This window comes from Pleurodeles waltl, chromosome 7 (genome assembly GCF_031143425.1).
Source record: "Pleurodeles waltl isolate 20211129_DDA chromosome 7, aPleWal1.hap1.20221129, whole genome shotgun sequence".
Taxonomy (NCBI): Eukaryota; Metazoa; Chordata; class Amphibia; order Caudata; family Salamandridae; genus Pleurodeles; species Pleurodeles waltl.
The window spans coordinates 1516137659-1516150994 of NC_090446.1; the positions used below are offsets into that span (position 1 = coordinate 1516137659).

The following is a 13336-nucleotide window of genomic DNA, read 5'->3' on the forward strand; positions in this document are numbered from 1 at the left end:
TGCCATCCCTCTTGCAGTCTTTCTACAGTGCCCTTGGTAAGGCTTGGACCCTAGTGCAGACGGTTAAGGAGTTCTATGCATTACTCGCAACCCCCCCCTCCAAGGAGGACTTTATTAATCTGTACTGGTAACCTCCTATCAAGTAGACATTTCATAATATTTTGGGGCCACAAAGCTTTTGAAAACTGCATTCCTAAGCCAATAAAGTTTTACACTTTGTGTACGTTTAACTAAGTTTTTTATTGGGGCAAACCTGGTCATAGATTTGTGCCCATGTTTGCAACATTCAAGACAGTTTCCCCTTCTAGTGTTTGCAAAAGGGAGAGGGTTGGGTAGAAAAAGTGACTCCTTCATAATTTCCACAGCTTCTCACACCTTGGCTACAACCTTTTTTGTCCTGGAACAACATGTTTTGAATCTCTGCTGCTCTAAAACATATTTTTACTGTTTAACTTCCACCAATAATTCACTGTTCCCTGTTCGCGTTCAGGTTTTTCAAGATCCTTGTCCTCTTTCAGCTTTTCAGGCCCCCCCCCTAAGAGTGCACTGAACTCCTTCCATCTCCTGACATATCCGTTGCATATCTAGACTTTAAGTGTTTCCCTAGTCTCGCATTGACCCACTTTTGCTCTCAAAATATTCATGTCTCTTTTCTTATTTTGTCCCTAAAACTCAACCCTCGAGTGTCCTGCTTTTAGAATTGCTGCAGCATCCTGTGGAGACCATCCAGCGGAAACCCACAACGCTGATGGCAGGAAAGCTTCTAAATATTCTAACCACTGGCAGACACTTGGGGAACGCTGTTTTTCACCCACTAAGGCGCTCTAGATAAAGGTCCACCTAATAGTGTTTTTTATGTCTCACCTGAGGCAGTGCATGTGCTGTTGCTTGTGACGGTCAATTGTTTCTAAAAACAAAAATTACTTACCATTGGTTGGTTTCTTTGCCGCTCTTATTTTCTTCCTTTTTATTGGTGAGCGGGTGTCCGCTTCACTGTGTCTTTATGGGTTTATTTTATTACAAGGAGCAGGGACCAAGTATAGACTGGTTTCTTGATTAGTGTTCTTCCCTGGTGCCTTTGCTTGGATTGTGGTACTTTTTAGGTCGAGCGTTCTGAGGTGTTTCACTGGGAGCTAACTTCTTTTTCCTTTGGTGTCTTTCCTTCACGCTCACGGCAGCCATGGCGCTTTGAATGGGCTTACCTAGCTCAACTGTTTTACTTTAAACATTTTATTTATGTGGCAGGAAAAGTCCAGTTAGGCATTTACAACGCTAATAGCTCTAACTCGAGCAAGCGCAAGATCCATTTAATTGTAAATGCTTGTTTTATTTTGCTTGCAAGTTGCAAGACAACTTGAAACCATCAGAGATGAAGCTCACACTTCCCGGTATTTCCAAGAGCTGAATGCAAACACTTAACAATAAAGACACTTTGAGGCATGGCAATTTATGAAACTTAGATTTCAGCCACCTGTCGCTTTTATCAATGATAGATCTGTAAACAGACTTCCTTCATTTAAGACTGTTGCCATACAATATGTGTTTTTCAGAATTACTGTTTCCGTCTGTGTAACATTTATCTATTTGTTAGTTACCGCTTTTATAATTTAGAGGATATTTTGTTCATCAAACACAGTGACTTCAAAAGGTTTATATTTCACCTTTAGCTCTACCACCCCTAAATCTTAAAATTACCACTCTTCACCTCTACCCACCCCTAAACCCTCAAGTCACCCTCACCTCCCTTTACCCACCCCTGAACCCTCAAAGCACTACACCACCCTTTACCTCTACCCACCCCTGAGCCCTCAAGCCACACTCACCTCCCTCATGTCTACCCACCCCTGAACTCTCAAGTCACCCTCGCCTCCCTTTACCCACCTTGAACCCTCAAGTCTCCCTCACCTACCTTTACCCACCCCTGAACCCTCAAGTCACCCTCAGCCCACTTTACCTCTGCCCACCCCTGAACCCTCAAGTCACCCTCGCCTCCCTTTATCCACCTTAAACCCTCAAGTCACCCTCACCTCTCTCTACCCACCCCTGAGCCCTCAAAGCACTACACCACCCTTTACCTCTATCCACCCCTGAGCCCTCAAGCCACACTCACCTCCCCCATCTCTACCTACCCCTAAACCCTCAAGTCACCCTCACCTCCCTTTACCCACCCTTTAACCCTCAAGTCACCCTCACCTACCTCTACCCACGCCTGAGCTCTCAAGTCACCCTCACCTACCCTTACCTCTGTTATTTAAAAAAAAACATACTTACAGGCATGGTAAAGTACTGTGTGGTAGTGTATGACGTGGTAAACATACAAATACCTAGCTATGTGGTGCTCATCTGTGCAGCAAAGACTGTGTGGTAAAGGCAATGCTTGGAAAAAGCTGCGTAGTAAAGGCACTGCTTGGTAAAGCTGCGTGGTAAAGGTACTGCTTGGTAAAAGCTGTGTGGTGAAGGTATTGCTTGGTAGAAACTGTGTGGTAAAGGCGCTGCTTGGTAAAAGCTGCGTGGTAAAGGCGCTGCTTGTTAAAAGCTGCGTGGTAAAGGCGCTGCTTGGTAAAAGGTGCGTGGTACTGCTTGGTAAAGGCTGCGTGGTACTGCTTGGTAAAAGCTGCGTGGTAAAGGTGCTGCTTGGTATGGCTGCATGGTAAAGGTGCTGCTTGGTATGGCTGCGTGGTAAAGGCGCTGCGTGGTAAAGGCGCTGCTTGGTAAAGGCTGCTTGGTAAAGGTGCTGCTTGGTAAAATGTGCATGGTAAAGGTACTGCTTGGTAAAAGCTGTGTGGTACTGCTTAGTAAAAGCTGTGTGGTACTGGTTGGTAAAGCTGCGTGGTAAAGGTACTGCTTGGTAGAAGCTGCGTGGGAAAGGTACTGCTTGGTAAAAGCTGTGTGGTAAAGGGACTTCTTGGTAAAAGTGGCTTGGTAAAGGTGCTGCTTGCTAAAAGCTGGGTGGTAAAGGTGCTGCTAAGTAAAAGCTGCTTGGTAAAGGTGCTGCTTGGTAGAAGCTGCTTGGTAAAGGAGCTGCTTCGTAAAAGCGGCGTGGTAAAGGTACTGCTTGGTAAAAGCTGCGTGGTACTGCTTTGTAAAAGCTGTGTGGTACTGCTTGGTAGAAGCTGCGTGGTAAAGGTGCTGCTTGGTAAAGGTGCTGCTTGGTAAAGGTGCTGCTTGGTAAAAGCTGCGTGGTACTGCTTGGTAAAAGCTGCGTGGTAAAGGTGCTGCTTGGTAGAAGCTGCGTGGTACTGCTTGGTAAAGGCTGCGTGGTAAAGGCGCTGCTTGGTAAAAGCTGCGTGGTAAAATCTGCATGGTAAAGGTACTGCTTGGTCAAATCTGCATGGAAAAGGTACTGCTTGGTAAAAGCTGCGTGGTACTGCTTGGTAAAAGCTGCGTGGTACTGCTTGGTCAAAGCTGCGTGGTAAAGGTACTGCTTGGTAAAAGCTGCGTGGTAAAGGGGTACGTCTTGGTAGAAGCTGCGTGGTAAAGGCACTGCTTGGTAAAAGTTGCGTGGTAAAGGCGCTGCTTGGTAAAAGTTGCGTGGTAAAGGTACTTCTCTGTAAAAGCGGCGTGGTAAAGGTGCTGCAATGCTTGTTTTATGATGGGGATATTTATTAAAAAGAATAAGGGAAACACTAGACTCTACTGTGTGGTTGTCTAGTTTAAAAGACCATATATTGGAAAAGGTAGGTAAGACGCATGCATTGGTGTGTGAAGAAGTCACAGTTTGTGAAGTTTCTGTCTTCGAGGCTCAACTAACAGCTGGCCCAACAGCAGAGAATATTTCGCTTTTTATTCACTTTTACGAAAGATATGCAGATTAAACAAAGCATAACGGTAAAAGCTTACTAGAGTTAGATTTGCTTGTTGTTGTCATTTCCTAAGGCACCTAGGGCCAGATGTGCAAAGCATTTTTCTAGTCGCAAAGGTGCTGACTTCGCAGAATCGTCCCCTTTTGACTAGAAAATTGCTTTTTGGGGTGTACAAGACCCAAATTGCGATTCGGTAACTTGTTAGTGAATCGCAGTTTGGGTTTTGTGATTTGGCATTAGGAAGGGGCGCGTAAAGGGCGTCCCTTCCTTTTACCGAATCCAAATTGTATGTATGATTGTTTTGTGACCACGAATGCGGTCGCAAAACACCACAGTTAACACCAATTTCCAATGGACCACTGCATGCTCTGAAAAAATAAAAAGAAAATTTTTAATTTTTTTTTGTTTTTTTTTTTGGTTCGTAATGCATTCTGTTTTCCTTTAAGGAAAAGATGCTGCATTTAAAAAAAGAAGAAAAAAAACTACTTTATTTAAAAGCAGCTACAGACATGGTTGTCAGCTGTCACCAGCAGACCACCATCTCTGTGAGGGCCACCATTCCCAGTGGGGTTGCAAATTGTGACCTACCTCATGAATATTCAGGTCATTTGCGACCCCATTGCGAATCGCAGACAGTATCATTGACACTGTTGGACATCCGGTTTTGCGACTCACAAATTGCGAGTCGCTAAGACTCACAGTTTGCGAGTCGCAAAACCGGATCTTCGTACATGTGGCCCCTGGTTACTTAAGGTTTGGAGACCAATTAGCAAGCGTTAAGGAAATACGAATGGGTCTTCCATTGGATGAAATATGTATTTCACAGAAACTATTTAATTTCTGTGAATTCTCTGTGAATGTTTGGAAAATATTTCATGGGTTTGAAATTATCTCTATGAAACATTGGTTTTGAAACTGGTACGTATTATGCATTGAAGACAGACAAAAATCATATATAAAGAATAGCTAATGCTTAACCGTGTAATATGGGTCGTGGATTGCAATTCATTGGTTTTACTGGTAACAGAAACCACGAAGCCGGGAAGTTAGTTTGAAAAAAGTGTTCTTTTCAGATAACAGAAAAATGTTTGTTGGAAAATTAAGTGAAATAATAGACTATTCTCTTTGGCTACGTGTAATAAAAAGAAGAGAGAATGCCAAAACATTTTTTTTTAGTTGAGTGCAGAATTTTCGAAAAATGCGTGCTTTGTTAAAAATAACGTTTTCTTGGTCCAGAGAGACATTGTTGAAGATGTTGTCTCCAGAATTCAACCAACAATAGGTATTGATTAGGAGTAGAACGATCAGATTGTGGGAGTAAACATTCTGAGGATGAAACCCACGTTTCACCGAGACCTGGGAGGACATTTTCCATATTTGGGTGCCTTTTGAAATGTTGGATTTTCTGCTATAAAGAGCTGAGATCTATCTATCTATCTATCTATCTATCTATCTATCTATCTATCTATCTATCTATCTATCTATCTATCTATCTATCTATCTATCTATCTATCTATCTATCTATCCATCCGTCTATCCGTTCATCCATCCGTCTATCCGTTCATCCATCCGTCTATCCGTTCATCCATCTGTCCGTCTATCCATCTATCCGTCTGTCTGTCTGTCTGCCTTTCTGTCTGCCTATCTATGATACTTAATATGTATCCCATGTATCATGGCTAGCCTTGATTATTCAATCCTCTGATGTTCAGGCGAATCAGTTCCTATTATCTGCATCCATAGCATAACTTCCCAAGCCCTCTTGTGCATTCCCAGGATTCCCAGATGTCCAGACATCACGCCTGCTCTGCCGCTACCATGCACTGTCGTGTGAGCCTCCAGGAAGAGAGCTTGTCCCACTGCTCCCTTCCCACAGCCACACTGAACCCATTGCAGCAGTGTGGAGCAGGCCCTCTGCTCTGATTCACTCTCTGTGGGTTAGATGAGAGGTTCTGTGTGGAAGTGATGTAACTCCAGCACATTACACATATTTAGCCACTCACAAGGCTTTTAATGGATTCGTAAACAGTCATTATTCGAAACTGCTTCGTGACTGGAGTTTCAGGGCAGAAGCAGGGAAACTGCTTCAGAGTTTTGGGAAAACACACGTTTCATTTGTCCTACTTTTAAAACTATCACTGCAAATATTGGTGCTCTACAATGCGCTTAAAGTTAAAGCTTTGCTGCCAAATGTGTTATTTTTTGCTGTTGAAACAAAGACTTCTGTGACTTAGACTTTGTAGCTTGGTGTGATCCTCTGTTCAAACCTTGCTCATCCGCTTTAAAATCCATCCTGCGGGCACATTCCCCCTCTCTCTGGCATACTCTGTGCCACGCTTCCCTCCAAGGAACTGCTGGGGGCACTCACCCATATCTGCCACCCCCTAGGTTCAGATTCTACCAACCAATCCAATGTGGCTTTACCAAAGTAAACCAACTCCCCTAATGTAATTCAAATAATGGTTACTGAGTGTGTGTGTGTTGAGAGTGTTTGTGTGATAAAACTAGATTGTACCGGAGCAAAAAAACACAATTATTCTGTTTTATGTCTTGGTCAGGATTTGGGGCCCGTGAGGAGGTAGCTGTCCTACTCCGATGACCGTTGTGAAGCACCAAGGGCATGTTTGACCCATTGCTGCAAGAATGTGACCACAAGGAATTCTGAGAAAATGCTGTCCTTGGGTAAGTTGAAAATACTGCTGACTGTTTCGCGGCCATTTTAAAACTTGCTTTTGTATTTCTTTTTTTCCACCACCTAATCTTGTACTTTTTAAATTCTCAGACTGCTCCACCCCCCCTCAGTTTATTTGCCTCCAGTGGTGCTATTTTATTTTAATTTCAATGACTGAGTGTCTGGTAAAGTGCCCAATACAGTAAATCTACGCATCCTTTTATGCTAGCCGCAGAACCAAGGAGCTGTGTCGTAGTTGGACTCTTGCTCTGGGCAAGACTGCTGGTTTAAGGATGACAGTACTTATGTTCGTAGGTGACTATGCCTATCCTACAACAAGTTGCAACTGTAGTCCCAACCCTTCTGGCTCACTAGCAGTACCTCACCAAAACTCAAACAGTTAAAGGTGATTTGTGGCAGCCTTTAGGCATGGACTCAAGAGTATGACATCTCAGGGAGTGTCGTGGTTAAACGGAGAGTACCCATTTCTCACAGATACATCATGTCTCAACCAAACACAGGCAATAACGAAGATGCAGTAATGTTTCAATAGTTTTTATTTAATGCAATCTGCGGTAAATCGCATGGGCTGCAATGATTAGGATAATGAACAGTGCAAGCGATAGAATTGTAAAGACAAGAGTCATGATTATAAAGACCCCCACCATCTTGCAATAACATGGAAAAACATAGAGTGTATAATATGTCCTAATACCCTATCATAATAGGCCTAACCTTCTACCTAGAGGAGAGTTGGGTATGTTAAACCTAATCTGCCAGTGCCATGTCCATGAGAGGAGCCCCCAACCCTTGTTACCTTGGAATGAGGTCTCGTGCTTAGACTCCGTAGGAACACGCAGTCCGGGTCAGCGTCAAGGCGACGTGCAGCATCGATAGCAGCGATGGTATCTGGTTGGAATCCCTCCGATTATCTGTCTAAAGTGTGATGTATTTCTACAGATCTACTCAGACCCCTGACGTAGGTTTGTTCCCAAACAATAGATAACACAGCATGCTTGGGATGGCAATTAATAAAAACAATTCTCTCAAAAGCCTAACTATAAACAAGGCAGCCATCTTAGATGAATTAAATGATTAAATGGACTAAGACAGAGCAAGCTAAGTAGGTTAAAAGTCGCTAGGTGACGGGGGCCCGAGTCTGCAGGCCAGAGGCTAAGCTAACTCCTGTTATCCCTTTAAAACAAAGTAGGATTCACTACAGCTGAAACAGACATATTCAGGTGGAGTTCGATTTATTTTGTGACATTGTTTTGATTTTAGCAAACTGACATTTCATTGTTTGGTTCCAGAAGGCGGCCGGTGGTTTTTCAATCCCTGATCCTATTCCTGGTTGGTGTTTTTCTTGCCTGTCATTTCCTGCTTGCTTCATTTAAATGCTGCCATCTTAAGTAATGTTCTAGTTGCTCAATTCAATTTGAAATCAAGGTGGATGTTTAAATATCCACTTGTGCATTCGCACCAGTGGTGCGCCAATGACAAGCCTGTCTGCATCCATCCATGCCCAGGCCACAGCCAGAGACGATGCTACACAGAGAGCAACAGATCATGTAATAAATCTTTAAGAGGCTCGGGCACCGGCATGGTGCTGAGCTAATGGGAAGGTTTCATTGCGAAACAATTGTGCAGAGACTCAGAGAGAACTGGGCTTGTTAACAAATCTTTGCGAGCTATGCATTTCATCTCTTGGATAATTTGGGTAAAAGGAGGATTTCATTCATAATTATTGTGATCTTGAATCCAACTTGAAAGTAATACCCGGCTTTAAAGGAGCCCTGCTGAATGCCCAGTTGTTGTGAGTTCATTTTAGCATTTTGCTTGGGCACACTTATTTTAGCTTCAGGCCCTCCAGCCTGTGTCCTTTTACCTAATTCATTTAATTTATTCCTTTTTATCATTTTAGCATGGCTTCATTTAGCTGGGATATTTTATTATTTTTATCAGCTGCCTTTCCACCCAGGCATTGTTATTAGTTACTTTGCCCAACATTTCATCTTGTGCCTCTGCTCAAGGCTGTACATGATAGTTTACCAAGTATTGCCTGTCCAAGAGTACGGAGTAAGTCTTACACAGAAAGACGTTGAGAGAGGTTCGAAGTTGAAATGTTTCTACACTGAAAGAATCAAAAGATGGGAATCGCTGACAAAGACACCTCGACGTTGAAAAGAAAACCCTCGACGAGTATCGACGTCGGAGAACGGGTGGCCGAAATTGAGAAAAAGAGAAGGCATCTCGAGGTTGAAATGGTGGCTCTCTCACAGAAGTAAAAAGATTTTGATGCCTCGCTTCGGGAATTCAGGATCCCACATAAGCCTCCTTCACGAAAGGAACATTAGGAGAAAGATATCAAGGAGTTAGAACTACCCTTAACTCCAGTACCCCAGGAAGAGGAAGATTAGGAACAGCGATACTTCTTCAAGGAAGAAGGAGAAGAAAGCATCGAGGTGTTTCAAGAGTGAGAGCTCCGAGTACACAGGAACTCAATGGCAGGATGTCGAAACAGACTCTCCAGAAGAGGTGCTTGACGCATACTCGTAAAGACCATCTCCACCGGATGACATCCCTATGTATGGTCAGATCATAGAGAGACAGGCTGATAAGTATGGCGTCCAGCTTGAGGAAGAGAAAAAACAACTGTGCTTCCTTTTGGAAACTCCTTTGTCATCACAAATAAGAAATCAATTCTTTCCCATGCTTTCTAGCATCCTTGACCATGGGAGAGAAGCGTTTCAAGATCCTGCAACAAGCAGAGCAATAACACGTCCTGCAGTGAAAAAATATAAGCACTCCACCAAAGACTCCGCATATATAAAGTGTACAATGTCGCAGGATTCTATTATCGCCGCTCTATCACAAACATCACAGCAACATTGGGACCACCCCCAGGCAAAGAGAGCAAGAAGATGGATTTAGTTGGAAGGAAATTTGAAACGGGTGCAGCTAACCAGTGGAGGATAGTCAAATGCCGTCCTTAACAGACACACCTGTCATCAGTGAGAAGAAATGTCAGAATTGATGAAGCATTTTGCAGAGTAGTACCACAAAAGATCAGCTTCACTTGCAGAGGAAGGCAAAAATATTGGCAATATATGCTTTAAATTTGCACAGGATGCAGCAGATCTTAAGATGATGTCAGGAACTACTCCTAAACACCATGCTTGACTAAGAATATCCAGTTTCCATGGTGAGGTTCAAGCAAACCTTATAAATGCACCGTTCAACGGGGAGCAATTATTCAGCAGTGCAGTGGGCAACACCCTACAACAAATTAAATAGCATAATGACATGGCTAAGTCAATGGGTGCCTTACTTCAGGGGAAATGTAAGAAGAGGAACCCCAATGAGTAGAAGACCATTAGACGGGGGTGTTCCTATCATCAGCATCACATCAGGGGTTCCACAGCACTCCCCAGCCACAGTTGTTGCAACCATGGCAGTTCCAGCCTCAAGCAAGACAGTCCTATCATGGACTAGCATGTGGAAGATCTCAACCACACAAGGGAGGAACAACTTTCTCATCAAAGTGACTGCAAAAACCTAGAAAACCTCTCACACACAACACCCATGGGAGGGAAAATAAAATAGTTCCTTAATCTGACAATTGGATTTTGAACATCATAAGAGTCGGATATTGCATAGAATTAATAGACACCCCCAATTATAGGACCAAAGATAAAAACTTGCTCAAAGGAAGAAACATCAAGACAAATCAAAGAAATAAGGGAGTTATTACAAAAGGAGGCAACAGAAAAGGTTCACCAAAAGGAGATCAACAGGGGAAACTACTGAACATATTTCCTAATTCCAAAGCCAGATTGAAGCCTTCGACCAATTCTGGATCTATGGTTCATAAACAAATTCATCAAGACAGAAAAATTCAAAATTACAAGGTTACAAAGAGTAATCCCACAACTAGAAAAGGGAGACCATCTAGCAACACTTGACCTAAAGGATTCATACTTGCACATTCCAATGAACCACAGTACCAAAAAGTACCTTCGGTATATGGTGAACAAGAAACACTGCCAACTCAAGGTGCCAACTTTCAGCATAAAATCAGCACCAAGAGTTTTCCCAAAAAAGGTTAGCAGCGCTGGCAGCATATATAAGGAGGCAGAGAATACATGTATATCCATCTGTAGACGACTGGCTTATAAGAGGAAACTCAGAGAGAAGGTGCCAAGAAGATGCACAAGAGATGGTAGCAACTCTACTCAAACTAGGATTTTCAATAAATACAGAATTAACACGGCAGCAGCAAAGGCTTATCCCAGGGAAAAGAGAATCGCATCCGTTCTACAAGGAGTTTACCGGACCCAGACGGGACAGCCTCTGACGGCGAGGACTGGGGGGGAAAATACTTGGCAATGTATACCTCTTATACCCAATGCGAGGCTTCAGAGGAGATTAATCCAAGAACGTGTTTGTAGCCGATGGTCACAAACCACGGGGAGTTGGGAGGATCTAGTGGTTGTAACGCAGAATGTACAAGAAGAGATGGCGTGCGGAAACAGAGCACATGTAACAGAGACTATTCATGGAACCAACTCCAGCCGTGACCATAACTACGGACACCTCACATTTGGGTTATGGGGGGTCACATGGGCGCTCTCAAAGTCAGAGGTGTTTAGAAGGAACACGAAGCAGTACAACATATCAACATTCTGGAACTAAAAACAGTATTCCTAGTCTTAAAAGACTTTCAGAAGCAATTGTGGGGAAAAGCTATTCTAATTCAAACAGACAATATCACAATAATGATTTATATCAACAAACAGGGAGAAACACAATCATTTCTTCTATCGAAACGAGCACAAGAAATCTGAAACTAGGGGCTACAGAGGAAAATAGACTTAACAGTTATTCACCTACCAAGGAAAGACAAGTACAGGCAGAGGAAATAAGCAGATAAACTTTATCCACTTACGAGTGGGAATAAATCAATCAGTACTGAAATGATCTTTCAACGCCTTTTCACAACACAGGCAAACGCAAAATGCCAATACTTCGCGCCCAGACCACCAGTCCCTGTGGAATGTCCTGTCCATACATTTTTCAGGGAAATTTGCATACGCCTTTCATCCGATACCCCTGTTACACAGAATAATCCACAAATGCAACACAACAAGATGAAGTTAATACTTACTGCTTCATAGTGGGCAAAACAAACATGTTACTGAGAAATAATGCAAATGTCTCATGGAAACATTCAGAAGTTACCAAACAGACAGGACCTACAGTCAGTGCAAGGGGACAAGGTGCTTCATCTGGAAACAGGGTCACTGAAGCTAGCAGCATGGCTCCTGAAGACATAGAATTTGGGCATCTAAACTTACCAGAAAAGTCAGTGGCACTGCTAAGAGAGGCAAGGTGGTCAACAACCAGAAAATATTACATGGTGAAATGGGAAAGACACTCAAGGTGACGCAAAACGTCAGGATTATTACACCAAATCACTTCAGGTGTGGCAGTATTTAAATACCTTGCACGTCTTCTAGACTCATCTCACTTATACCTCCCTAAGCGTTCATCTGGCAGCAATTGTGGCATACACAAGGGGTTATACAGGTGGAAGCGTCTTTACAACACTAGTCATAAAACTCTTCCTAGAAGGAGCAAAGAGAACAGCGCCACCCAGACAGGTGCCAGCGTCATCATGGGATCTTAATCTAGTTATAACACAACTCAAGGCAAATCCATTTGAACCTCTGCACCAGGTTTCATTAAAAAAGCTTACATTAAAAACTGACTTTCTAGTGGTAATGACATCTCTCCACAGAGTAAGTGAGCCGCAGTCGCTTAGAATGCAAGAACCATATTTACAAAATACATAAAGATAGAGCGGCATGAGGACAGACCCTCATTTCCTTCCAAAGGTAATTTCACAATTTCATATCGATCAAATCTTTCAAATTCCACGTTTTTTTCCAAGAACCTAAAAATAAAGCGGAGAGAGCTCTGCACACACTGGATGCAAAATGAACAATCGTGTACTACACTGAAAGAACAAAGACAGCTAGGAAAACAAAACAACTATTTGTTACCTTCGCAAACAACCAAGGCAAACTAGTGACTAAAGGCACTATTGCCAAATAGATTTCACAAACCATTCAAGTATGTCACACAAAGGCAGTAGTCCACCTATGCAACACGCGAAAGGCACATTCAACAAGGGAAAAAGGAGCAACAATCGTTTTTTTTTTTTTTAGCAAACCTTCCTGTACAGGACATCTGCATGGCAGCTGCAAGTCATCGATTCATACCTTCACAAAACACTATTGTATAGATATTCAGATGAACAAAGAAGCACAAGTGGGACAGAGTGTGCCTAAACACCTATTTACTAATGTAAACCCATCTTCATCCCAACCACCACAATGGTGAAAAACACTACAAAGTCAATGCACAGCCTATGAATCCAGAAAAGATTCACGCTGCAAACTTAAATGGTTTCTTACCATTAGTAGTAGTTTTACAGCTTGAAGAATTTTCTGTATTCATAAGTGAACTACCCACCTCCCCTAGAAGATAAGAGGAAAAAAAAAGGCTTTGCATATGGTGCGACCACAAGACGAGCGTCGGGAGAGGGCGTATGACGTCACAGGAGGTTGGACAATGCACCAGATGGTAGATCCTTTGATGCATAGCCACAAAAAAAAGGAAAACGAAATAGAAGAAGGACTACAGCTTCAAGGGGAAAATTCTGGACCTAACCACTAGATGGCGGACTAATGCACATCATGGGAATCCAGAAAATCCTTCAAGCTGCAAAACTACTATTACAGGTAAGAAACCATTTTGGTACACGATCATGTGAAAAATATGGTGCCCACAATTCTGCACG

At 42.9% G+C, this 13336-nt stretch overlaps 1 protein-coding gene across 2 annotated transcripts in view; it reads left to right on the top strand.

Annotated features, from left to right (window-relative positions):
* Nucleotides 1–13336, top strand: part of LOC138246618 (zinc finger protein Xfin-like) — an 80117-nt gene that overhangs the window by 18801 nt on the left and 47980 nt on the right. For both annotated transcript variants that reach the window (XM_069201325.1, XM_069201326.1), the window contains exon 3: nt 6362–6485. In XM_069201325.1, the coding sequence (XP_069057426.1) occupies nt 6473–6485 (13 nt within the window). In that variant the 5' untranslated portion in view covers nt 6362–6472. The remainder of the gene's footprint in view (nt 1–6361; nt 6486–13336) is intronic.